Consider the following 25,287-nt stretch of genomic DNA (forward strand, 5'->3'; position numbering starts at 1 on the left):
ATTCCTAGTAAGATTCTTGACAGCTCTGTCCATTTTTTTGGTCTGGAGACCCCTTGCTCACTGCCTTGGGTTCTACGATGAAAGAAAGGCAGACATAAATGTATTTTTATAGGATATAAGCATCACAAATTTTGGTTTAAGGACTATGTACCTTGATGGTGGAGTGTAACACATAACAAGGACCCAAAACAATATAAAAAAATTAAACACCAGCACCTACCCAGCCATGTCATAAATGCTGAACTTGTTCAGTTTTAAAAATTGTAGTTTTCTAAATTACAACCACATAAATAATGCACAGCTGGGGGGGGCGGGGGGGGGGAGAAAATATTCTTTTTTTTAAATCCTTACTTGGATGAACTCTCAGTCTTGTTCCACTTCTAAATATGATTTTCTGACTGCCTCCATGGTTACACAATGAAACATAGTTTTACATAAACTCATTTCCTGTCAACCTTGACTAAAATTTTGGATAAATTTCTCAAACGCTCTTTCCTTACTCAAATCTGTGTGTAAAAAAAACAGGATCTACAGCTTTCTAATGTTACTTTTGTTATTGCATTCCTAGTTGCAAAAGCTTATGTAGGTCTGTGTACATCTACAAAACACAGTTTTTTCCCCCAGGAACCACCATTCACTTTCTTAGCTATAAACTGACACATTCTTATGATGTAATTGATTCTCACAGAAAGATTTTCTTTCCTAAAAAAATTTCACAATTTCTGATGAAAATTAAAAGTGACTGTAAAAGTGTGGTGTGAATGCATTTCTGGAAAGGAGGTGGAAAGGAGGTAGCTGTACTCCATGGAGAGATATCTTAAAGCTCTTATTTCTTGGAGATCCCCACCATTCTTAATTTGCCACTGGGAATCAGAAAGAAACCACACCACAGCTATCTGAGATTTGGTTTTGCTCTGCCCATCTATAAATTGACTTTTTTTTTTTCTTCCAGAATTCAGATTAAAAAAAACAAAACTAAAAGTCATCATGTACCAGGTGACTTTCCAGTTCGACTCAATGGTCACCATAATAAAAACTAGAAAATCATTGGCATACTTTCTGCTTGTAAATGCCTTTAGAAAGAGAGGAAGGTACGTATCACACACAAGCAGATCTTGCTCACACACGTATACAGAAACATTCCATTGGGATAAAAGTCAAACACCAGGCAAGACTTTGTATCCAGTTCACTGTAATGAAGTAGAACATCTATTCTGTATGCTTACCTGGAAGTACACTCAAACTTGTTCCAGTCCCAAAGGTGAATTTGAAGTTGTTGTCACAGCAATACATCCCCTTACAAGAACCCATCTGCTCAGCATTACTGTACCAGGAAATGGGGACATCCATCCAAAACAGACATCCATTCAGGTCAGCTCCCAAAGCATCCATCCCAGTGACCCATATTTTCCCACCATGTATTTTCCCACCTAGACAACCATTTGAGCATTCACAGTGTTTGGGATCCCCCCTCTGTATGAACTTCACAGAACATATCCCACTCCCATCTCCAGCCCTGCTGATCCTGATGACTTGAACTGCTGGCTTCTGTTTCTCAGACCTCTCCCTCCCAAATTCCTCTTCAATTCCAACTTCTATAGCAAAGCTTTTCTCAAATAAACCCAATCTCTTCTCCCATCACCTCCCACTATTATCTTCACAGGCCACTTAATGTATGGATTTCACTACCAGAGGATGGGGAGCTTAGATCCATTTGTGAGAGCTCAATCCATTTTTAACAGATACATAAACTGAATAGAACATCCATCGTCAGTTACAGTATACCTTTGATCATCAAAGCTTGTGACAAATGACAGGGAAGCCATTCCCTTTATGATCTGCTTATCCACTTCCCAGATTCATCTCTAGTGGCTACAAAAATGCTAAACTGGAACGACTTGGGTCAGATCCAAAAAGCCTGTTCTTATCTTACATGCCCATCCCATATGCTTATCTCACAATCACATAACTCTCCCCTACTGCACTCTCAGTCCCCTGTCCCTATCTTGTCATACTTTACAAAGCACACCCACATTCATACAATGGAATTAAGGAAGACATTTTAAAACTGGACAAAACATGTAGTGTTCTGTAAGTTAATTTAAAAAATGAATTAGCCAAACTGGAATTGAACAAAAATCTTATTATCTTATATATGAAAAAAAGAAAGTGCTCGGCAGCTTAACTTTGACCTCAACTGTTACCAGTGCAAGGTAACTCTTGTCTTACATGTGTAGATTGTAAGCTCCTTGGGGCAGGTATCTTGCCATTTTGGTTTTTTATATATCTAGCACACTATTAGTGCTATATAAAAGTTAACTAGAAGTAGGCTAGCAGAGTCCCCAAGCAGAACAGTTTGCAAGATCCTCATATATATTATATTAATAAAAGAAATAGTTGCCCAGAGAGGTAAAAAGAAGCAAATTGCTATAGCACATATAGGATAAAATAAGGACAGTGCAGGAGGGTATATCTCAAGTAGTTATGCCCCAGACAATGGGAGAAATGGACTGAAACTTACTTGGAATGACAAGCAATCGAGTGCCCCCTCCAAAGATTGGCTTACTGAAGGAACTACCAGACACACAGTATTTCCTGCCCTTGCAAAAATATATGAAGGCATGAGAAGGGTATAGAAAATGGAACAAAAAGATTTTGATGTCAGATCACTTTGAGATGCTGTGGGAAGACTTGTAACTTCTTAGATATGCCTCCTTTTTTGCTAAAAGCTTTAAATGATTAGGCCTACTGTAAGGATGAGGGTAGGATAACCCCTTAGATCTAGAATCTAGATGCATAAATTAACCAAAAAAACTTATGTACGTGCCTCCCCCCTCACCATCCTCAGGATGCTTCACATTTATGACTTTGGCTCTGAATGTTCATTCAAATCACAGCTGAGTTACTGAGAAAGGAGGAAAGTGCCAAAATATACGCATCTCATAGACTCACTTGGATAAATTCTCAACTTTGTACCAGTTCCGAATGTCATTTTATAGTTGCTGCTTCCTCCATAACACAGTGAAACAGACTTTTGCAAAAACCGACACCAAGTATGGCACTCTTGAACTGAAGCAGGTTTGGAGAGGGTCAGCCAGAATATGAATCAATGTTGTCTTAGTGTGACTCTTTATAGGTGCTGTGGAGTTGAGAGTTTGGCAACCTATTGAATTTCTGCAAAATTTTGTCTCGGTGGCTGCAATCCTAACCACACTTCCCTGAGAGTAAGCACCATTGAACAAAATAGGACTTACTTCTGAGTAGACCTGATCAGGATTGTGCCCTTTGTCACAAAACCATAATTTCCCTATCATAATTTCTTATGCTCTTGTGCTTCCTAAACTTACAGTCAAGAAACTATTGTTTACGTTCCATTGTGTTTTCCATTGTGTGTTCCCCTGAGGGCTGGGGAAGAATAGGCCCTCAGTTTGGCTGTACTTGTCGTAAGAGGCGACTGAACAGCCACCAGGTAGATGGGACTCGTCAGCCTGGGAAGGCAGCTCATCTGAGAGAAGGAAAACTCTGATCCCAAACCTCCACTGCCTTGTGGCTACATCCAGTTATGGAAAAGGCTTCAGGAGTCAACCTCGAGGCAAAATCCGGAGCCGGAGTCCCTAAGGCAGTTCATGGCTGAACACAGTCATGTTCTGGCAATTCCTGCGACGCTGCTGGAACCAACCGTATTGGCTTCTGCCTTTCCATTGGACCATTTCAGCGACGTGGAGAGGGGGGATTTGCTGCATGGGTAACAGCCTATCCTCCATACCTACTTTACCCAGGCTTCGCGCACTGGAGAGGACACTCTGTTCCAGAACACTATTCAGAGTGCGATACCATAGTCTTCCGAGACTGAAGGATGCCAACAAGATGATGTGTTTTCCTGATTTTAACCAGAAGTGCCTGATTAACTACTACCAAAACAATATTCATTAATATCGTCATTTAATATTAACAACCATCATCATCTCATCTTTCTTCAACTCCTAATTAATTGTATATCCAGAGAAAATTTCTACATTCCAGGAAAATGTATATAGTGTATAAAGTGCATCCTATACACACTTGCCTAGGAGAAAGCCCCACTGAACACAATGACTTTTACTAAGGCAGTCCTTAGGCTGCAATCCTATACACACTTGCATGGGGTAAATCCCATTGAACTCAATGGGACTTACTTCTGAAAAGATACGCACTGAAATGAACGAAACATGTTACTCATTACTAGCTGTCTTTGGATACAATACCATATCAGCATGTATACAACACATTTTGTGCATTCTCCTACATCCCTCTCTTGGCCAACACCTACTACCTTGGCCAGACTTTGATCGCTTCTGATTTGACATACCTGGCTGGATGGTTAACATGGTCCCCTTGCCAAATGCCATCGTCTTGTAACTGATGCTTTTCCACAGTGAGAAAATACTTTACAAAAATAAGCAGTAAGAAAACACCTAGGATCTGGTTGTCACCACATTCTCTTTTCTCCAGGTACACATTGATCAGGCAAACGGAAGAATATTATTGGGCCATTAACTATGTACAGGTGGAACAGGAAAGAGACCTTTCTGTTTTACTGAAGCGAGCCTGTAAATTTGCTTGGTGCATGGATGGTGCTACTTCAGTAACACAGTACTGTGCGAAGCTTCCTGGGTGACCTTGGGCCAGTCACTTTCTCTCACCCCTACCTACCTCATAGGGTTGTTGAGAGGGCTAAAGGAGGGGAGCAGCTATGTACAAAGGGCCTTGAGCTCTTTGGAGGAAGGGCACTATAAAAATGTGAAAAATAAATAAATAGTTATAGTGATATTTTAACCAGAATAAAGCAGGATCTATGTTTACACTCAACACCTTCACAGTTTTCTCAAAATTTAGTATCTGCTTCAATTAAAAATGTATGTTGTTCATGACATTAGAAACACAATCTCTCTCTCTCTCTCTCTCTCTCTCTCTCTCTCATTGGAAATAAATTGATTTCGTTCAAAGACAATGAAATTTGTCTTTACAATTTGGTGCTCAGTTCTGTGTAATAAAGGAAGAAAAGAGAGACCAGCACATGAAATGACAGGAACATCTGAAATTATGATTGCCTTGAGACACTACCATTAAAAAAAAATGGCCATAGCTATCAATGCAGTTGATCTGGAACTATGGTAACTGGGAAGTAGAATGTTTCCCATCTAAGGCTGTCCTCTGTGGGACCTTCAATAGATTTAGAAAAGCCACTTGATTGGAGACACAGTCAATGGTCTGTATTATTCTCCTCCTAGGGACAGCAGAAACTATAGATATATCTGAAATTTGGTTCAACCACACCAGTCTAATAATGTAATTTGAATTTTTCCATAATTCAGTTTTGAATATTAAAAAAAAATGCATTGCGTACCAGGAACCACAATCAGTGTTGCTCCATTCCCAAAAGTGAACTGTGAACCTGCCACAGAATCCCCACAGTGATCTACTCAATGACAAGGACTAGGAGATCATTTATCTTCTAGTGAAGTCAGAATATCTCTCTCTCTCTCTCTCTCTCTCTCTCTCTCTCTCTCTCTCTCTCTCTCACGACAAAATCTGAACACCCAAGCAAGATGCTGCACCCATGCCATTGTAGATCTTACCAAATGTAAAATGTGGCATCTATCCAGCATACTTACTTGGCAGTATAGCCAGCCTTGTGCCAGATCCAAAGGTACTTTTGTAGTCATTTCTCACAGCAACACAGCCCTTTACCAAAACTCACCAGCTTCAGGCCCTGCCAGCAACATCAGGGGCTCATTCAGATATACATTCATTCACTCTCTTGTCCAACTATTCATTCTCCCATCGACCATCCTCCGTCCATAATATTCTTGAACACATACAATCAAGCCTGCTCCTCTTACCGGGTTTTGCATCAGGTCTAGTTTCAGCACCAGATATCTTCCAGCTCACATCATTCACACAGCAGAAAACTAGCCTATGAAGAAAAAAAAAAATCATAGTACCACCCTGCAGCATGAGTCTCTTACCGCGCAAGCCAAGGCACGTCTACTCAGAAGTAAGTCCCATATAGTGTAATGGAGTTTGCTCCCAAGCAAGAGTGCATTGGATTGCAATTCTTTATAGGGATTCCATCCAAAAAACTGTAAAGTTCCCAGTGCATTTTGCAGCTCAGTTCTGCATTTGCAACTGTTATTTGATTGTCTTGCATTAAGCAAACGTACACACAAACATTAGGAAATTGAATAGCTATAATGGAAGGACAGGCCTTTCTGTCAAACAAGAGCTATCTAGTAATAGCATAGAGCACATGGGGGGGGGGGGACTAGAAATTGAATTAAAATGATTGGCAATAGAGTCAGGACAAACCAAGGGCTGAAATAGTGGCGTAGCTATAGGGGGTGCAAAGCACTGGTTTTGCAGGTACCTGAACGCTCCATGCAAGTGGCTCCTCCCTTTCCCCTTTGGAGCCAGTCTGGCCAGTGGCAGCAAAATGGAGGCATTTGCCTTCCACCGTCCGGAATGGCTCTGGGGGGGGGGGGAGCTGCTTGCACAGTGCATTCTGGAGCCTGCAAAATTGAGTGCTTTGCACCCTGTGCAAAATGATCAATGTATCATTCTACCAATGATGGAAGTCTATCATTGTAAGGACTGTGTCCTAAATATCCTAGATCAGTGGTTCTCAGAGTTTTAACACCGGGACCCACTTTTTAGAATGAGAATCTGTCAGGACCCACTGGAAGTGATGTAGTAACCGGAAGTGACATCATCAAGCAGGAAAATTTTTAACAATCCTAAGAGTAAGTCCCATGTATCATTGTTAAAAACATACAGAGTAGCCTGTTCAAAGTACAGGTCTGCCACATTTCCCCAATGCAGTCACAAGCCATGGTTGCATCAAGTCTAAAATACTAAAAATAAAATATTGAAATGATTGGGGACCCACCTGAAATTGACTCGCGACCCACCTAGTTGGTCCCGACCCACAGTTTGAGAAACACTGTCCTAGATGGATTTAAAAGATTTGAGTGAAGTTTGATCAAGAAGTCTGTCAAGAAGTCCTTTGTAGCTCAACAGGGAGAGTTTAAAAAGCTGCACCTGCCAAGATTCCCTTTTCTATACAATGGTGAAAGGTATAGGCACTCTGTCCTCCATTGGATCTGGTCACCCTGAGCATTGATGATGATGCAAACAAAACAATTTGCAAATGCAGAGTAGAGTTATTTGATTTTTCTCTGTAAACCGCTTTGTGAACTTTTTTGTTGAAAAGCGGTATATAAATACTGTTAATAATAATAATAATAATAATAATAATAATAATAATAATAATAATAATAATAGAATCACAGGACTGTTTCCAAAGTGGCTGAGGCTGCAATCCAATCCTACGCACACTTTCCTGGGAGTAAGCCCTGTTGAATACAATGAGACTTACTTATGAGTAGACATGCACAAGATTGTGCTGAAAGTCTCAGCATTCCTTTGACAAGGTGACAAGGAGGGACAGGGTTGTAATCATGGGGGACTTCAATTATCCTCATATTGTGTTCTGGTCACGATAAGGAAACCGGATTTCTTGACGTGCTAAATGACTGTGGCTTAGATCAGCTAGTCACGGAGCCCACAAGAGGACAGGTGACTCTGGATTTAATATTGTGCGGTACGCAGGACCTGGTTAGAGATGTAAACGTTACTGAGCCATTGGGGAACAGTGATCATGCTGCGATCCGTTTTGACGTGCACGTTGGAGGAAGAATACCAGGCAAATCTCTAACAAAAACCCTTGACTTCCGACGGGCGGACTTCCCTCAAATGAGGAGGCTGGTTAGAAGGAGGTTGAAAGGGAGGGTAAAAAGAGTCCAATCTCTCCAGAGTGCATGGAGGCTGCTTAAAACAGCAGTAATAGAGGCCCAGCAGAGGTGTATACCGCAAAGAAAGAAGGGTTCCACTAAATCCAGGAGGGTGCCCGCATGGCTAACCAGCCAAGTTAGAGAGGCTGTGAAGGGCAAGGAAGCTTCCTTCCGTAAATGGAAGTCTTGCCCTAATGAGGAGAATAAAAAGGAACATAAACTGTGGCAAAAGAAATGTAAGAAGGTGATACTGGAGGCCAAGCGAGACTATGAGGAACGCATGGCCAGCAACATTAAGGGGAATAATAAAAGCTTCTTCAAATATGTTAGAAGCAGGAAACCCGCCAGAGAAGCGGTTGGCCCTCTGGATGGTGAGGGAGGGAAAGGGGAGATAAAAGGAGACTTAGAGATGGCAGAGAAATTAAATGAGTTCTTTGCATCTGTCTTCACGGCAGAAGACCTCGGGCAGATACCGCTGCCCGAACGGCCCTTCCTGACCGAGGAGTTAAGTCAGATAGAGGTTAAAAGAGAAGATGTTTCAGACCTCATTGATAAATTAAAGATCAATAAGTCACCGGGCCCTGAAGGCATCCACCCAAGAGTTATTAAGGAATTGAAGAATGAAGTTGCAGACCTCTTGACTAAGGTATGCAACTTGTCCCTCAAAACGGCCATGGTGCCAGAAGATTGGAGGATAGCAAATGTCACGCCTATTTTTAAAAAGGGAAAGAGGGGGGACCAGGGAAACTATAGGCCGGTCAGCCTAACATCCAATCTATGGTAAGGCCACACCTGGAGTATTGTGTCCAGTTCTGGTCACTGCATCTCAAAAAAGACATAGTGGAAATGGAAAAGGTGCAAAAGAAAGCGACTAAGACAATTTCTGGGCTGGGGCACCTTCCTTATGAGGAAAGGCTACGGCGTTTGGGCCTCTTCAGCCTAGAAAAGAGACGCTTGAGGGGGGACATGATTGAGACATACAAAATTATGCAGGGAATGGACAGAGTGGATAGGGAGATGCTCTTTACACTCTCACATAATACCAGAACCAGGGGACATCCACTAAAATTGAGTGTTGGGCGGGTTAGGACAGACAAAACAAAATATTTCTTTACTCAGTGTGTGGTCGGTCTGTGGAACTCCTTGCCACAGGATGTGGTGCTGGCGTCTAGCCTAGACGCCTTTAAAAGGGGATTGGACAAGTTTCTGGAGGAAAAATCCATTCTGGGGTACAAGCCATGATGTGTATGTGCAACCTCCTGATTTTAGAAATGGGTTATGTCAGAATGCCAGATGCAAGGGAGGGCACCAGGATGAGGTCTCTTGTTATCTGGTGTGCTCCCTGGGGCATTTGGTGGGCCGCTGTGAGCTGCAGGAAGCCGGACTAGATGGGCCTATGGCCTGATCCAGTGGGGCTGTTCTTATGTTCTTATGTTCTTTATCTAGAACAGTGGCATAGCTCTGTAATGTGCCCCCCCCAGGGCACACCTTGTGCTGCTGCCCCCCACCTGTCATGACCTGGAAGTAATTGCGGTGATGTGATGACATCACCACAATTACTTTCAGTTGTGTGCAATCACAGCCAGTCTTTGTGCAATTGCACGCCTCGCAGAGACGCTGCCTGCTTCCTTGGACGTGGACAGCATTGTTCCAAGCAATCGTGACTGGTTGTGGCAGCTGCAGCTAGTGTGGTTGTGCGAGCGAGGGAGGCAGGACTACAGGGGTAGCATTGCCACCCCCTACGGATTGCCACCCAGGGTCTGTTGTCCCTTCTGATCCCCCTCAGCTATGAAACATCCAGAAGCTATGATATTTATTTTTCCTAAAAATCAATGCCCAGTAAATGTGTATTCCCCAGAAGATCTCTTTGAAACACTTACTTGGATGAACTCTCAGTGCTGTTCCACTGCCAAATTTTGTTTTGTAAGTATCTCCAGCGTTATCACTGTGGAACCTTTACGAAAAACTCATCATTTGGGACTCCCTTGACTAGAATTGAAACAAACAAACCAACAAAGCTCAAGACATCTCTACCCATCTAAATCTGTATGCACATGTTGAATCTGAGTTTTACTTTTATAACTTATAATATGGACAGATCTTCGCAAGCAACTCTATGAAAATAGAACTCATCTTTAAAATTCAGGGATGACTCAATTTCTCTACTACAAAGGCAGAAAGTGTACAGCAAGTGTACTGGGGCCATCCTAAGACCATCAACTTAATTTTTCCCTGGGTGTTAGCTGTGATTCCAGACTCTGTACTTTAAGGGCTAAAGGTCTGAAAGCAAAAAGAATGATTTAAATGTTATTAAATTAATAGATGCTTACTCTCCGACAGAAACCAGTGTAACTGTGTGTTGCATCTTCTAGTTACATTTCAGATAGCGAGTGTTCTTCATTTGGCCACTTGGTTTGTTTTAGTCTCACTCTCCTTGTAGTTCTCTTCACTGTGTAACTCAAAGCACAGAAGTAGACAACCGAGTCTCCCAGATCACTGGAATCCTTCGTTAAATTAAATAACTTCTCCCTTTGGTCATGGTGAGCTGAGAACATCCTCCTGAGCTTTCTCTTCTCTTGATCCTGAGCATCATAGCTTGATAGCAACAGTGCAGGGGCGTTGTGTGACTGTTGCTTATACCAGAAAAGCCCCACATTGCTGTAAGAGCTTTTGTAGTTGCATGATAATGAAAAAGGTTCTCCCTCTCGGATGGAGACAGGAATTTCTGTTTGGAAGACAGAGCTTCCATGGATCCTTTCTGCAAAGGAAATGTGGAAGTTGGTTACTGAACCCAAGAATTCTCACAGTTGTCCAGAACAGAGAAAAACACAGAGATCTTTTCACATCTCTTAGATTTCAGCCTTGAAAGAGCCTCTTGTTGGTAAGGAAAAGAGAGATGGGCAAACTCCCCTTTGATCCTGATTCACTGGATGTCCGTTAATCTTAATACACAGACCCACTGACATTCAAACCAATAGCTGATCACTCATTTGGATGTGGTGCAGTGCATTTTATGCATTTCACCTGTCTTTGGTTGTCCTTTATGTTCTAGTTTCTAGATTGGTGAACATTAACTGGCTTAATGGTCAAATCAACAAAGGCTTAAACCGATTAATCAATAAAGGCCAGGTTTAAATAGGTTTCAGAAATCTCTTTTTTTTTAATGGCTTTTTAGGTGCTAGTAATGAAGGATGAAAGAAAAGGGGGGAGGGACTCTTCAAATTAGCCATGAGTGTCAGCTTTCATTTATTTAATTTTACTGTATATCATCTCACATGTATTTAGCAAATCAACTTTGCTATTGATTTGCTATGTATTTAGCAACTTTGCAACCTTGCTATGTATTTAGCAAACCCACTTCCTCTTTCATTCTGGTGTTTTCTTTAGATGTTTCTCTCAGCAAGAGGGTGAGAACCCCACTGTCCTGGGACTGAAAATATCAGAACATAAGAACAGCCCCACTGGATCAGGCCATAGGCCCATCTAGTTCAGCTTCCTGTATCTCACAGCAGCCCACCAAATGCCCCAGGGAGCACACCAGATAACAAGTGACCTCATCCTGGTGCCCTCCCTTGCATCTGGCATTCTGACATAACCCATTTCTAAAATCAGGAGGTTGCACATACACATCATGGCTTGTAACTCATGATGGATTTTTCCTCCAGAAACTTCTCCAATCCCCTTTTAAAGGTATCCAGGCCAGATGCCGTCACCACATCCTGCGGCAAGGAGTCCCACAGAACAACCACATGCTGAGTAAAGAAATATTTTCTTTTGTCTGTCCTAACTCTCTGAACACTCAATTTTAGTAGATGTTCCCTGGTTCTGGTGTTATGTGAGAGTGTAAAGAGCATCTCTCTATCTACTTTATCCTCCCCATGCATAATTTTGTATGTCTCAATCATGTCCCCCCTCAGGCGTCTCTTTTCTAGGTTGAAGAGGCCCAAAACCGTAGCCTTTCCTCATAAGGAAGGTGCCCCAGCCCAGTAAGCATCTTAGTCTCTCTCTCTTTTGCACCTTTTCCATTTCCACTATGTCCTTTCTGAGATGTGGCGACCAGAACGGGACGCAATACTCCAGGTGTGGCCTTGCCATCGATTTGTACAACGGCATTATAATATTAGCTGTTTTGTTCTCAGTACCTTTTCTAATGATCCCAGAAAATACATATATAAAACTGATGAATAATTCTACTACTTCCTTTACAATAAGAGCTTTGAACCTAACACTGATCCTTTGGGGACACAGAGATACTCCACTGTCATGCTTTTTCACCACAGGCAGAAAATATGAAGGGGAGAAACAACCAACTGGTGTCAAGGAGTTCCAACTTGTAAGAAAACAGGAATATCTATACACTTGGATCAATAGCAGGATCAGAGCTCAATTCCCTTCCTTTCCTGCTGTCATATCATAGAATTAGAAGGTAATCACAAGGTCATCTAGTCTGACACCCTGTCTCTAGCAGGAAGTCCTCCTAGAGCAACTTCATCAACTGGCTGTAGAGCCTCTACTTGAAGATCTCCAGTGAGGGAGAACAGCTCCTTCGGCAAGCTGTTCTACTGCCGAACCACCCCAATCATCAATAATATCCTCCTGATGCTATGATTCCTTATGTAAAAGACTACGGACGTAATGGGAGAGAATGACACTAGAATTTCCAGGAAGATTTTGTGTTGTAGCACCTGTTTCTATTTTCCTTTGAGAGCCTTGCATGACAGTCTTGGAATTCAGGAATGCCAGGGAGAATTGGAAGTGGGACCCAAAGTAGAGTTCTTCCATTTAACCTTTCCATGCTCTGCTTTGACTGATGAGAATAAACACATTGATTATGCTGGAAAACACAATTCCAAAGGAGAAAGCTGGAAAGTTCAAGTCAGTGAAGAACTGCACAGTCTCTATGACCAAGCAAGGATTGTGCGAGCAGAAACAGAGTTCTTCTAAAGTCTCTGAGAAATGTTGCACAAAGCTGTGCACAAAGAGCAGAAGAAGGCATCATGGAAGGAATCAAAGGACTATACCGAAGGCAGAGCGTAGTGCGAACAGAGTATTTAATTTTTGAAAAATCTACTTACGTGACATTAGAGCCAATAACATGGTGATTCCCGATCTGAAGCTCATGGTGAGTCAGCGTGCCAAGATCCGACCTTGACAAATTTGGGTTAGGTCCACAATTATCCTCAGCAGGAAATGTGCTTCTTTCGAGGGTGGCTGCAAAGAACCTGCTCGTTGCACAGAATCTGCAGCCCAGACCGCGAGAGGTGCCTGACAAGAGTCTGACTTCCTCTCGCGGACTCTGATTTAACCACTTGTGGGTTTTCTGTTCCTCTGGGTGAGCAGTGTCAGGGTTGCAGGTGGTGTTCTTGAGCATCCCTTCTAGGGTGCGGCCTGAACTTTCAAAAGCCAGTAAGCAGCGCAAAGAGGAGACCAAAAAAGAAAACCTCGGGACATCTGTCAAACATGTCATGCCACAAGGGGTGACGGCAGCAATGTTGTGGCAGAAAGGAGAGAGCTGTTGTCATCAAATGGGGTCAAATTAGGAAATGGGTGTGTGTGTGTGTGTGTGTGTGCGTATTTCAAAAGTGGAAGACTTTGTGGATGATCCCTTGGCTGAATTGAAAGTGGAAGGAAACTCTCCAGATATTGCTCTACCACCTAGTGGAGATGGGTTTGTATTGACCATGGTTGCATAATAAACCACTTGTGTACTACAGAGCAACCTCAAGGATGCAGGGTTTTTACTCTGTGGCAGGGATCAAGTGAGACGATCACCCCATGCTCCGTTTTACATACTGGAAGAGCAGCACACTGGAGATTTTGAAGTGGAGCTAATGAGTTCCCCTCCCTGTGTTGAGCTGGTTTCTTTAGGGGAAGGAAGGAATAAGGAATCGGGATTCAGGTTTGGAATTCTGACCTTGTTCTCAACTCAAGTCAGATTTTGGGAGTATTATTTAACTTATTTATTCTTCACATTTTTACACCATTGTTCCACCAAGCAGCTCAGAGCAGAGTACATGGTTCTTCCCCTCCTCATATCCTCGCAACTACCCTGTGAGGTGGGTGAGACTGAGAGATGATGACTGGCCTTAGGTCACCCAGGAAGAACATAAGAAGAGCCCCGCTGGATCAGGCCAAAGACCCATCTAGTCCAGCTTCCTGTATCTCACAGTGGCCCGCCAGATGCCCCAGGGAGCACACCAGATAACAAGAGACCTCATCCTGGTGCCCTCCCTTGCATCTAGCATTCTGACATAACCCATTTCTAAAATCAGGAGGTTGATTTTACAACAGACACAACCTGCGTCCTGGTGCCCTCCCTTGCATCTGGCAATCAGAGGCAGCCTGCCTCTAAAACCAAGATTTTGCACATACCTACTGTGACTTGTAACCCATAATGAACTTTTCCTCCAGAAATTTGTCCAATCCCCTCTTAAAGGCATCCAGGCAAGATGTCATCACTACTTCCTGTGAAGCTTTATAGCTAAGCAGGGATGTGAACTAACTCCCAAACCACTACACCATCCTGGCTCTGAAACATGGCAAGGATCTACAACTTTCAAGAACCCAAAGAACACACAGTTCTCCCAACCCCCGTTTGGTTTGATTGTATTTCTAGAGTTGTTTTTAAGAAGACACTGTAGACTACTTCTTTCTTAATTTTGTCTTTTTTGATTTAAGAAGCTAGTTCCGAATCTAGACTATGAAGTAAAATTAACTTCTGTAGAAGTACAACATAACTTCTGAAGTTAACACTCCAGCAAGAACTTCCATTTTTGGTTACTGTTGGATTCGGGGAAGTTATGAAAAAAAAAAAAGGTGGAGATATATGGACTTTGGTCAGTTGGTACTTAACTTTATTGTCCTAAACATTTATCAAACACTCATCCCTTGCCCTGTGTTGAAAAACAGTACGTAGTATGTATTCATCTTTTGCATCGCTGGCGCCAGCCTAACACAGACCAAGAAAGTAATGCTTATTGCACAGTGGGGGCACCAGAGCGTAGCACTGTGTCACTCAGAGCACAGAAGTACACGGCAGAATCCTCCAGAGTCACCCTACTGATGGAGAGGATGCTGCTTTTTCAGTCCTCAGCTACAATCAAGGCCCCTTTTGGATCCTCCATGTTCACTTTTCCTTTGTAAGTAGAAATGAGGAAACGTGGACCTTGGTTGGGGAACTGCCGGTACCATAGGATGTTGTCATTTGTAGAAGCTGAACTGTGGTTGCAGGACAGGTTCATTTCTTTTCCATCTGGTGCCTCTGCAAGGGAATCTTGGACAATCTCAGCTTTGCACTGAAGGACTCCTGAGAAGACAAAAAGGCAGGGGAAGATTCACGTTGTGCATCCATTTAATTGATGGAAGCTGATGGATTGCACTTCTGTATCTCTGTGTATTAAATCTGCAGACTGCCCTTCTCTACACCCTCTCCCATCACATTTCTTCCTTGGCAATTGTAGGCTATTTTCACCCATGGTACCAACCACTCTGAAACACCATTCAGTATTTTTAACCATTAGGTTAACCTTTCTCTATGAACAGAGGCCCCAGATCTTAAGAGTTGTGTGGCAGGCAGAAACGTAACATCTGAGGTTTTTCCATCAATGTGGTAATTATATGCACAGGCGCTGGGCTTAGCCTTAGTAACATGGCAACCGGCAGGCAGGCAAACTTCCTTCCCCCCTACTCAGGTAAACCAGAGTAGGCCAGTTACGAAGGCTGAGGCCCAATGCAAATAAATAAGATGAGCTAGCCTTGAAGATGTTATGGAGAAGTGCTTCCTATCTATGTTGTGGTTAGCTAGAGAGCCAGCCGATTGTAGCCAGTGTAAATCTCAGCAACCTTCAGTAATTTTCTCTATTGTCTCATGTGTTTTGAGATTCAATAAATAAAGCTTGGTAGAGGCGGGGCAGGGAACTCAGATCTGTTCCAGCTTCAAGCCTCACTGATGCATCTCCAGATTCAAACCTGTTTGCCGTTTCTCATTCATTTGCTCTGATTCCATGCTCCATCAGCCCCTGTTCATAGTCTCAACTTTCTCAGTGCACTCTGCACTCCCTCAGGCAACAAGGTCCAAGCCTTGTGTGCTTCCCAAGCAGCATTGCGCTGCTACACATCAATGCATCAAATTCTGTAGAAAAGACTGATTGTCTGTTGATTTCTGTCTATTGCATAACCGTTAAGCAGTATGGACAGGTTTCATAAAAAGGTGGGAACCCTTGCAAGATTGAGAGGGTTAGATCTAGGCTTCTACCACCAGTGTTCTTCAAGGGCTGTCATCAGGCTGGCCAACATAAGACATGATGGTGTTGATTCTCTCTTTCAATCTTCTGAGATACTTCCAAAAGCAGGTGCATGGATTTGTCAAGCCTCAGAACAGGATGACAACCAAGAGATACAGCAATATGTGGGAACATTTGTCTTTCCCATGAATATAACTTAGAACCAAATGGGGGAGGGTGAATGGGGCAGAGTAATGCCAAGAACAAAGAGTTTAAATTATTGCTGGAATCAAACAAACAAAACATCTACCCACCTAATAGGGAAAGCATCACAACTGACACATCCAACGTGATGGGCATCCTTGTTGTGTGTTTGAAATATAATCTTCTCTGCAGAAATCTCAAGAAAAAACCTTTCTTTCTTTCTTTCTTTCTTTCTTTCTTTCTTTCTTTCTTTCTTTCTTTCTTTCTTTCTTTCTTTCTTTCTTTCTTTCTTTCTTTCTTTCTTTCTTTCTTTCCAGAGTAAAGATTATCAAGCAAGAGAGGAAAAAGGACAGGAAGCCAGAAATCTGCTCTTCACTGGTGCAGGGAAGATGACACGTTATGCATGATGGAAGGAATTGGAATGCTCAACATTCAACACAAGAGGTGTCAGGCTGACTGTGATAAAACTCTTCCCCTCCTTGTGGGTAGAGGCATGTAAAATAGTTCTGAGAGGGTTGTTGGTTCAGATTCCCCACCTGTCTGCCTATCAACTTTTTCTCTGACACTGCAAAAGAAACTCTTTGAAGTCATCTGCTGCCTTTACAATGGGCTGTCTGGGCATTCATTACATGCAATCCTGGGAAGAAGAGCCAATGTGCAGTGTCCGGGTTAGAGTATTGGTTCGGGAGGGATAGAATATGGGTTTGTGTTTCTGTTCAGTCCTGGGAGCCACTGCCAGATCTCACATTTTAGCCAAAAGTTTATTGTGTGAAGAGAGAACCATCTTTAGCGAAAGACCAAGTGACAAGTAGGCATCATGAGATATGATCACACACAAAGCAACAAAGCATCTCATATTAAAAGAACGAATGGGGTGGTAACTGTGATTTCAGAGTCGAGTAGGGAGAAAGAAAAGAAAGTCATTTTTTTCAAGCATGTTGTATTTTATTTAGTAGATTCACTGCTGTTGCACCAGACCAGCGGTCTTCAAACTGGAGACCATTGTGCAACGGGAAAGCCATTCCTAGCATGACTGGGGCTTACCGTTCCACTGGAGAGCTGTACTTCCTTGCCACCAATCTACCCTAAACTGCACTCCAGTCCACCATGCCTGCCCAGAAATGTGGGCATAGTGGCTGCTAGGGTGGCAGAATCCAGAAGCAGCGGCTGGGGTGAGTTTGGGGGAGATTGGCAGCAGGGAAGAATGACCTCCCCGTGGAATGATAAGGGTTGTTCACATGGAGGAGGGAAAAGGCAGGGTGCCAGATTCGGCCCAGGGGCCTGAATCTGGACAGTCCTTCACCAGCCCTTCAGTATGACCCAGCAGGACTTTTCTTATATTCTTAAACAATTTTTTAAAACCAATCTTTAAAGATTTGAGGGGGAGGGGAATGTGTCTTATATAAACCAGTTGTCAGTCCTGTGAGATTGCAGGTAGCTGGAAACCAATGAGACTCCGCCACCTGGTGGAGAAAGCTGCACAGTGCGGGCATCTATTTGGTAAACTGCAATCCATAATAGTTCCATAAAATCAGCCATATACGTTTGCTTATTTAAGATAATTTATTTTTGAGTGTTACCAGCTTCTTGATCTTGTGATGTCATCCAAGTTTTTCTACCACTTTTTTTTAAAAAAGCAATATGAGTTTATCACTAAGGTTGCTACTGTAGATCAGGGGTGCCCAAACCCAGGCCCTGGGGCCACATGCGGCCCTTGAGGTCTCTCAATGTGGCCCTCAGGGAGCCCCCAGTCTCCAATGAGCCTCTGGCCCTCTGGAGATTTGTTGGAGCCCACACTGGCCCGATGCAGCTGCTCTCAGCATGAGGGTGACTGTTTGACATCTCGCATGAGCTGTGGGATGAGGGCTCCCTCTACTGCTTGCTGTTTCACGTCTGTGATGCAGTAGCAGCAGCAAAGGAAAGGCCAGCCTTGCTTTGTGTAAGGCCTTTTATAGGCCTTAAGCTATTGCAAGACCTTCATTTATTCATATAAGTTCATCTTTAATATATTCATTTATGTAAACTAATGTAAATTTATTCAAATTTTAAATGTAAATTAATTCCTTTTTTTCCCCTGGCCCCCCGACACAGTGTCAGAGAGACAATGTGGCCCTGCTGTAGATCAAAGATTTTTTATCCTGGTTAGTTGATCTTTTGAGCTCTTATCAGATCTCTTTTGTCCTTCTTGATCACAATCTGACCATTTATTTCCATCAGACTTTCAGAAACTGCAGCTTTGAAGAAGAGCACAATGGAGGTCAAGAGAATTTAGGAATACCCAAATGGAGCAAATGAATTTTTGCAAGATGACAGGTACCATTATTGCATTTGCATAGTCTGATCCAATGCATGTATACTTGGAAATGAATCAAGTAGGTCTTCGTTCCAGCAGGTATGCAGGCATCAATTGCAGTCCAAGTCACTAGATGCATTTTGAATGCACCTACTCAGCTCTGCACTTTTTCCTCCTCTTGCAAGTTTTTGGTCTGCTTTTCTTCTGCGTTACCTCACTGTGGATCGCTCGCAGCACAGAAATAGACTGCAGTGTCACTCAGCTGGCTGGCAGTTTTCTCCATGCTGAAGGTCTTTGGCTGATCATGCTTGTCCTTTAAACCTCGAAGAAGCCCCTCATCGGAATCCATGGCTCCCAACGGCCTTAGAAAGAGCCTGGGAGATTGACTGGGAGGCTGAATGTACCAGTATGTGTAGACTGAGGTCGAAGATTCATAGGTGCAGTTGAGGATTATAGGGTCTCCTTGGGTGACAGCCACACTCTCTGCAGTTTGATTCACTGATAATCCAACACTTCCTTCTGTGAAGAAAATGATGGCAAAGAAGTGACATTAGGTGGGAAGAGGACAGGTGGGTAGAAGGATGGACAACTCCAGAACTGACCTGGGCCTCTGAGCTTCTTGTGAATCATGTCAATAAAAACACATTGTATGATTTTTTTTCCTCCTCATATTCATTTTACTACATCTTGCAGAATCCACGCATGTTCATTTCCACCACTTTTTCAAGTTTATTATTATTATTTTTTATTTTCACATTTTTATACTACCATTCCTTCAAGGAGCTCAGGGTGGTATACATAGTTCCTTCTCTCTTTTTGTCCTCACAATAACTCGTGAGGTAGGTGAGGCTGAGACAGTGACTGGCCTAAAGCCACCCAGGAAGCTTTGTGACTGAGCAGGGATTTAAACCTGGATCTTCCAGGTCTAAGTCCAAATCCCAAACCACAACACCATCCTGGTTCTTGTTCTTGTTTCCCAATCCCATTTCCATTGTTGTCTTCCCCTGTTCGGTAAGATGTATGAGATAACACATAGAGGCTAAACAGATGCAATAAAGATGCCGTACATGTTGAAGGTTGACTGGTTGGCAACCTTCAGTCTCGAAAGACTATGGTATAAACCTACAGCACCCGGTATTCCCAGGCGGTCTCCCATCCAAGTACTAACCAGGCCTGACCCTGCTTAGCTTCCAAGATCAGACAAGATCAGGCATGTACAAGGTTAAAGGGGAAGGAAATCAGATGGGCTAGAATGGATGGAGAGACAGTTCAGACTGCAGGTGGGGAAAGATCCCTGCACCCTGGGCAAAGAGGAGTGGTGGTGTTCTTAATTTAGCAGGGAGAGCAACTATCCTTCTCCATCCCTATCAAAGACTGTGCTTCTTTTTGAATTGTGCAGGAAACCCCTGATAATGATGGTGATGAGTTAAGCTGCTCTGTGAATTTGTTTTGCTGAAAATCAATGTATAAATACAATGTGAAAATAAATAAATTAACATTATTTTCACTTCCGATACAAAACTAACACAGCAAGGAAGTACATAAGAGAAGCCCTGCTGGATCAGCCCAAAGGCCCAGCAAGTTCATTATCCTGTTTCCCACGATGGCCCAACAGTTGCCTCTGGGAAACTCAGAAGCAGAGGAGAAAGGGATGCTTTCTTTATCACTGTTGCTCCCCTGCAACGGGTATTCAGAACAAACGCTTCTGAATCTAGAGGGCATGCAGAGCCACTGAGAGTAACAGTCATTGATAGACCATCCATTAATTCATCCAATACCCTTTGAAAACCCTCCAAGCTAGTGGCTGTTACCACACTCAGTGTTGGCAACCTTCAGTCTCGAAAGACTCGGGTATCGCACTCTGAAAGGTGGTTCTGGCACAGCATCTAGTGTGGCTGAAAAGGCCAATTCGAAGTGACAATCCCTTCCACATTGGGAGCAAGTGTAGTCTGTCCCTGGTCTGTCTCCCTGGCTATGGGCCTTCCTTCTTTGCCTCTTTGCCTCAGCCTGTTGGCCAAGTGTCTCTTCAAACTGGGAAAGGCCATGCTGCACAGCGTGCCTCCAAGCAGGCTGCTCAGAGGCCAGGGTTTCCCACCGGTTGAGGTCCACTCCTAAGGCCTTCAGATCCCTCTTGCAGATGTCCTTGTATCGCAGCTGTGGTCTACCTATAGGGCGCTTTCCTTGCACGAGTTCTCCACACTATGTGGCCATGAATTCCACAGGCTGACGAGGGTGAAGAATCTTGTGTTGTCCCCTCTAAATCTCCCACCAAGCAGTTTTCTTTGGATGTTCCTGGTTCTAGTGTTATGAAAGAGGTAGCATTTAGAAAGCCTGATCTGAGCACAGCACCTGCAGGACTGGAGGGCAGCTGGTCATCAAATGATGCCTTATTTTATGATGACTCAAAATGATTAAATGATTACTTTTCCTTTTCTCCATCTTATGCATAATTTGATAAATCTCAACCATTCCCTTAATTGCCTTTTTCCAAAGCTGAAAACCTCCAAACATTGTAGCCTTTCATCATAAGGGAGGTCCTCCAACTTTCTGATTTTTTACACCTTTCCCAGTACTACAATATTCTTCATTGAATATTCCAAGTGTGGTAGAATTTCCCACAGGTAGAATCTTTCTTCCTGATGTGTCTATTTTGACTTGCCAGTAGTTTGCTTTGCTTTTTCCTTATGTGCAGAAATGTTCCAAATCATAGCCCTCACCTGCAGTCTCAGGTAGTACATTCCATTCTCTCTCCTCTAGACTATACCACATTGTCTTTTTTCCTCCCTGCAGAAATGGGTTCAGAGGTTAACTATGCAGGTTAAAGGACCTTGAACAGGGAAAAGGGTTATCCAGGAAGCAAAAATAGCAGCAGGACACAGATGAGAAAATAAATCAACTTACTTGTGACTGCTGTGATTAACAGAGACAAAGTCCAAAGGAGATACATCTTTCTGAATCAGGGGAGGGTAAAATAACACAGGGGTTATTATTATGATCAGCTTCTGGTTTGGCGCTGTGCAAGTCACTGAATAAGAAAACTGAAAGATATACAGGGGATTCCTCCTTGTCAGAAACACAGAATTTGTATGGTTTTTTTTCTTTTTCTCAAAGTAACTGAACTCTGGAGGATGGTGGAGCTCAGATGTGGTTAGCAGCAGGAAGGTGTCTGTGTGTTGTACAGAAAACTGTGGGTTTGACTACTATGATGATCAGTAGTGGCGCAGCATTGCCATCATGTGCCTAGAATCCACATAACTGATTGAAATTCGAAAGATGCTTTATCATTTTAAGTACAATTGATATTTATGCATTGTAAGCTGCTTTGGGATGACTCCATTCGGGAACATTGGGGTATACAGCTCTAAACAAGAAATACATAAATAAATTTCAAGCAACGACTCATTGGATCAGAAGGGACTTTTCACCACAATTAAGATTGCTCTTCCTCAATGAAGAAGTTTCCACCAGGGAACTCTTCTATCCCATAATCAAGACTGAAAGCATTTCTAAGAAATAATATACAGTATTTATATACCGCCTTTCTTGGTCTTTATTCAAGACTTTATTCAAGGCAGTTTACATAGGCAGGCTTATTAAATCCACGCAGGGATTTTTACAAATTGAAAGAAGGTTCTTTCTTTCAAGAACCACTACATTCAAGGTGTTACACTCCGATCTGGTTTAACATTCTGGCCTCCACCTCCCACGATCCGAGCAGATGGAACAGCTCAGCTGCAGCTTGCCAGCTGCTTCAAGGTCGCACGGTGCCGATGGCCTCGAACTGGCGACCTTGTGGATGTTAATCTTCAGGCAATGGAGGCTCTACCCTCTAGACCAGACCTCCTGCCCTTGAATCTTGAATAGCATCTCAATCCCTGAGTTTGAGATGACGAATATGTGTAGATCCACATGAATCAGCAGAATGTGAGGTCAAATGCATGACCCAGAAGATGTAAGGTGCCCCCTTTATTATGTATTTTGTTCGGTAGTACTGTGGGCAGGGCATGAAATGGAACAAAACTGCAGTGGGAAAGGGGGGACCTTAGGACCCCCCACAAGTCCAATTTCTAGTGTGCTCTTAAATGCTGTTTTGATTGGGTAAAAAATCAACTTCCACTGATGTAACAGTGTTTTGTTTTCCAATTAAAATGGGGAACATAGGTTTGTGTGTGATCCAGATCAGAAATGGGGGGGGGGAGAGAATTCCCTGCCATGGATCCACCCTGTTTGGAAACCCACACACCCCAGCACACTTTTTAACACCAACAAAAGCAAAGGAACAAGTTACACATTTAGTTCAACCATTTTCAACTGCTGTGTTGTGGCACAGTGGAGTGCTACAAAAGGTCTGCAGGTAGGCCACATAAGTTAGGAGCGCATAGAAGTTGAAAATTGCTGGAAAACTCTTCTGGGTTCTGCAGCTCTGTTTTTAGGGCAACTGTCTGTAGTAACCAATTGTCTGTCCCTCTTTCTCTGCTAATAGATTCCCCAGTAAGCCAGATGTAACATCACAAGTGGTGAAGACCATTGAGAAGACAATTGGGGTAAGTGCGTTGTGAGATAAAAACGTTGAAATTCACTGGTCTAGTTCATGTCTAGTTTGATCTTTATTTTCTGGTGCCGTCACAATGGGAATACACGGCAGCTTTATTGAATGAGACAAGGAGGTGAAACTGAAAAACATGCCATTTATAAACCAAGACATTATGTAGCGATTCATGTTTTGTTCTGTGCCTTGTCATATTTTGACAGTGGCTCAGTGGAGAGAAGTTAAATTTACTTTTTTGGGGGGTGGAGATGAAAAGTGGGAGTGGAAAGCTATCACTGTAAAAGTAATATAAATTTATATATAAGTTTGTAAACTTGGACACTCTCTTAACATTACCTCTTTATTTATTTTCTAGCGTTTGAAAAGAGTTTTTGAGTTGACTGGAATGTTAAAACGAATTTTGGGATGTCTGCTTGGGAGTGACTATATATTTTGGCAACCATCAGGCTGTAGGAGCAAGAAGGAGGTAGAGCGCTGATATTGAAGAAGATGCTGGCATCTTGAGTGAGTCTTGTGGGGGGACAGGGCAACAGCATCTCTCCAAGAGGTAGCGAAATAATAGAAGATCATAAATATAGACAAAACTCAGATTCTCGCTTGCATCGGTAGTGTGCTTTTTGTTAGGATGTATTGTGTTTTAATGTTTTTGGTTCTTTTGGTTCTGAGCTGACTTGGTTCACATTTGATTAAAAAGGTAAGATTTAAAAAAAAAATTATAAATAGGATAAAATAAAAGCAGGACTGCTCAGCTGACAGGATGTCATGCAGCTTGCAGGTGTCCCTGCAGAGAACCAGCTCAGTTGAGAGCCCTCCAGTCCCTCTCCCTGCCAGTTTCTGTTCAGGTCTCCTCTTGTTTCCCACCACTGTGTCTCTTGCAGCACAGAAATACACCCCGGCATCTGCCATCCCCACCTCGCTGATGGAGAGCTCCGTCGACTGGTTGATTTTGTCAACTGTCATCCACAACCACTTGGTTTTATCAGTATCAGAGGTCCCAGAGAGGACTGAGTGAGGAGCTGTGTCATGGCTATGCTTGTACCAAAAGACCATGGGATATCCACTGACACCATGACTGCATGAGATCTTTGCTGTTCCTCCTGCAGAGGAGACCTCAAGAGGGTAAGAAGTATCTCCAGTGATTTCTGAACCTGAAATAAAAATAACAGCATTCCACCACTCTTCTTGTTGTACCCCTCTTTTCTTCACCCCCTTATAAACTGTCTTTTCCACCCAACCACTTCCATCTCTCCCCCCCCCCAACAAGGCAGAAGTGTGCCCTTCTACCCAATAATCAGTAATGTTGTCCTCTTACTCATTCTTCCCTCTCTCTATCTCCCCCATCCCAACTTTTCCTTCACTCTTTAATAACCTTTAACTTTTGTAAAGCTACCCGGAATTCTTATATTATCTTCACAATTAGCAATAGAGAATAATTAGCAATTAATATTACAACAGATGCCCCGTTATTATGGGAGCAAAAACAGGATCTGAATATTTTAAATAAACATATTTAATTGCTTTTAATATTTTAAGATGCATTCATGATATACTGTTCCTAACAGCTCTAGTATTGGCAGAATCCTACCATGATTACCACTTTTTTTTACTGGAGCATTGCCGCTTATTGCTGTTGTAAGAGAAGTCACCTTCTTTCCCTTCCTCCTCAACATCCTCGCAGAAGCAGCACTGCCACTATTAGCATTTGTTGATCAAGTGGTTTAATTGACCAAGAAATACTGTTGAGTGACCCACTGCCACTCTTGCTGTTAAAGTTGTTCCCAAGATTCCCCCACTTACACAGGAAAAGTAGCCCAAGGAGAGCCTTCAAAGAAGCTGGGCAGGCTCTTGAGGCCATGCTGAAGGAGGACATGGGTGTTCCAACTGGTGGGGACTTCTAGAAGATGACTCTGAATTACAGAGGAGAAAAGCAGTTTGCTCCTGCCAAAACTTAGCACTTCCACCCGCTGTGCTTTCAGTTGTCTCCTCTCATCTGCAAACCACAGACAGATTCCTTGTGCCTGCCTTAAGCAGCTGGCGAACAGAACCTCTGCAAAAGGAAGACTCTGTGGACCGCCTGGTGGAAGGAAGCAGGCATGGCTTCTGTACAAAAGCTGCAATTTACAGCATGGGGTGGGAGGGGTTAAAACGCCACTCTCCTCACTGCTGCTCCAAACTACTACCCTACAGGTA

The 25,287-nt window shown here is 43.0% G+C and overlaps 1 protein-coding gene across 1 annotated transcript in view; it reads right to left on the bottom strand.

Moving 5' to 3' along the window:
- LOC136654109 (T cell receptor alpha chain MC.7.G5-like) overlaps positions 1-24,967 on the bottom strand; it is a 108,391-nt gene extending 83,424 nt beyond the window's left edge. Inside the window, exons 1-2 of the mRNA XM_066630985.1 lie at positions 24,895-24,967; positions 23,962-24,245 (exon numbers count right to left, since the gene is read on the bottom strand). Coding sequence (XP_066487082.1) covers positions 23,962-24,245; positions 24,895-24,967 — 357 coding nt within the window. The remainder of the gene's footprint in view (positions 1-23,961; positions 24,246-24,894) is intronic.
- Between the last annotated feature and the right edge of the window lie 320 nt (positions 24,968-25,287).

This window comes from Tiliqua scincoides, chromosome 5 (genome assembly GCF_035046505.1).
Source record: "Tiliqua scincoides isolate rTilSci1 chromosome 5, rTilSci1.hap2, whole genome shotgun sequence".
NCBI lineage: Eukaryota > Metazoa > Chordata > Lepidosauria > Squamata > Scincidae > Tiliqua > Tiliqua scincoides.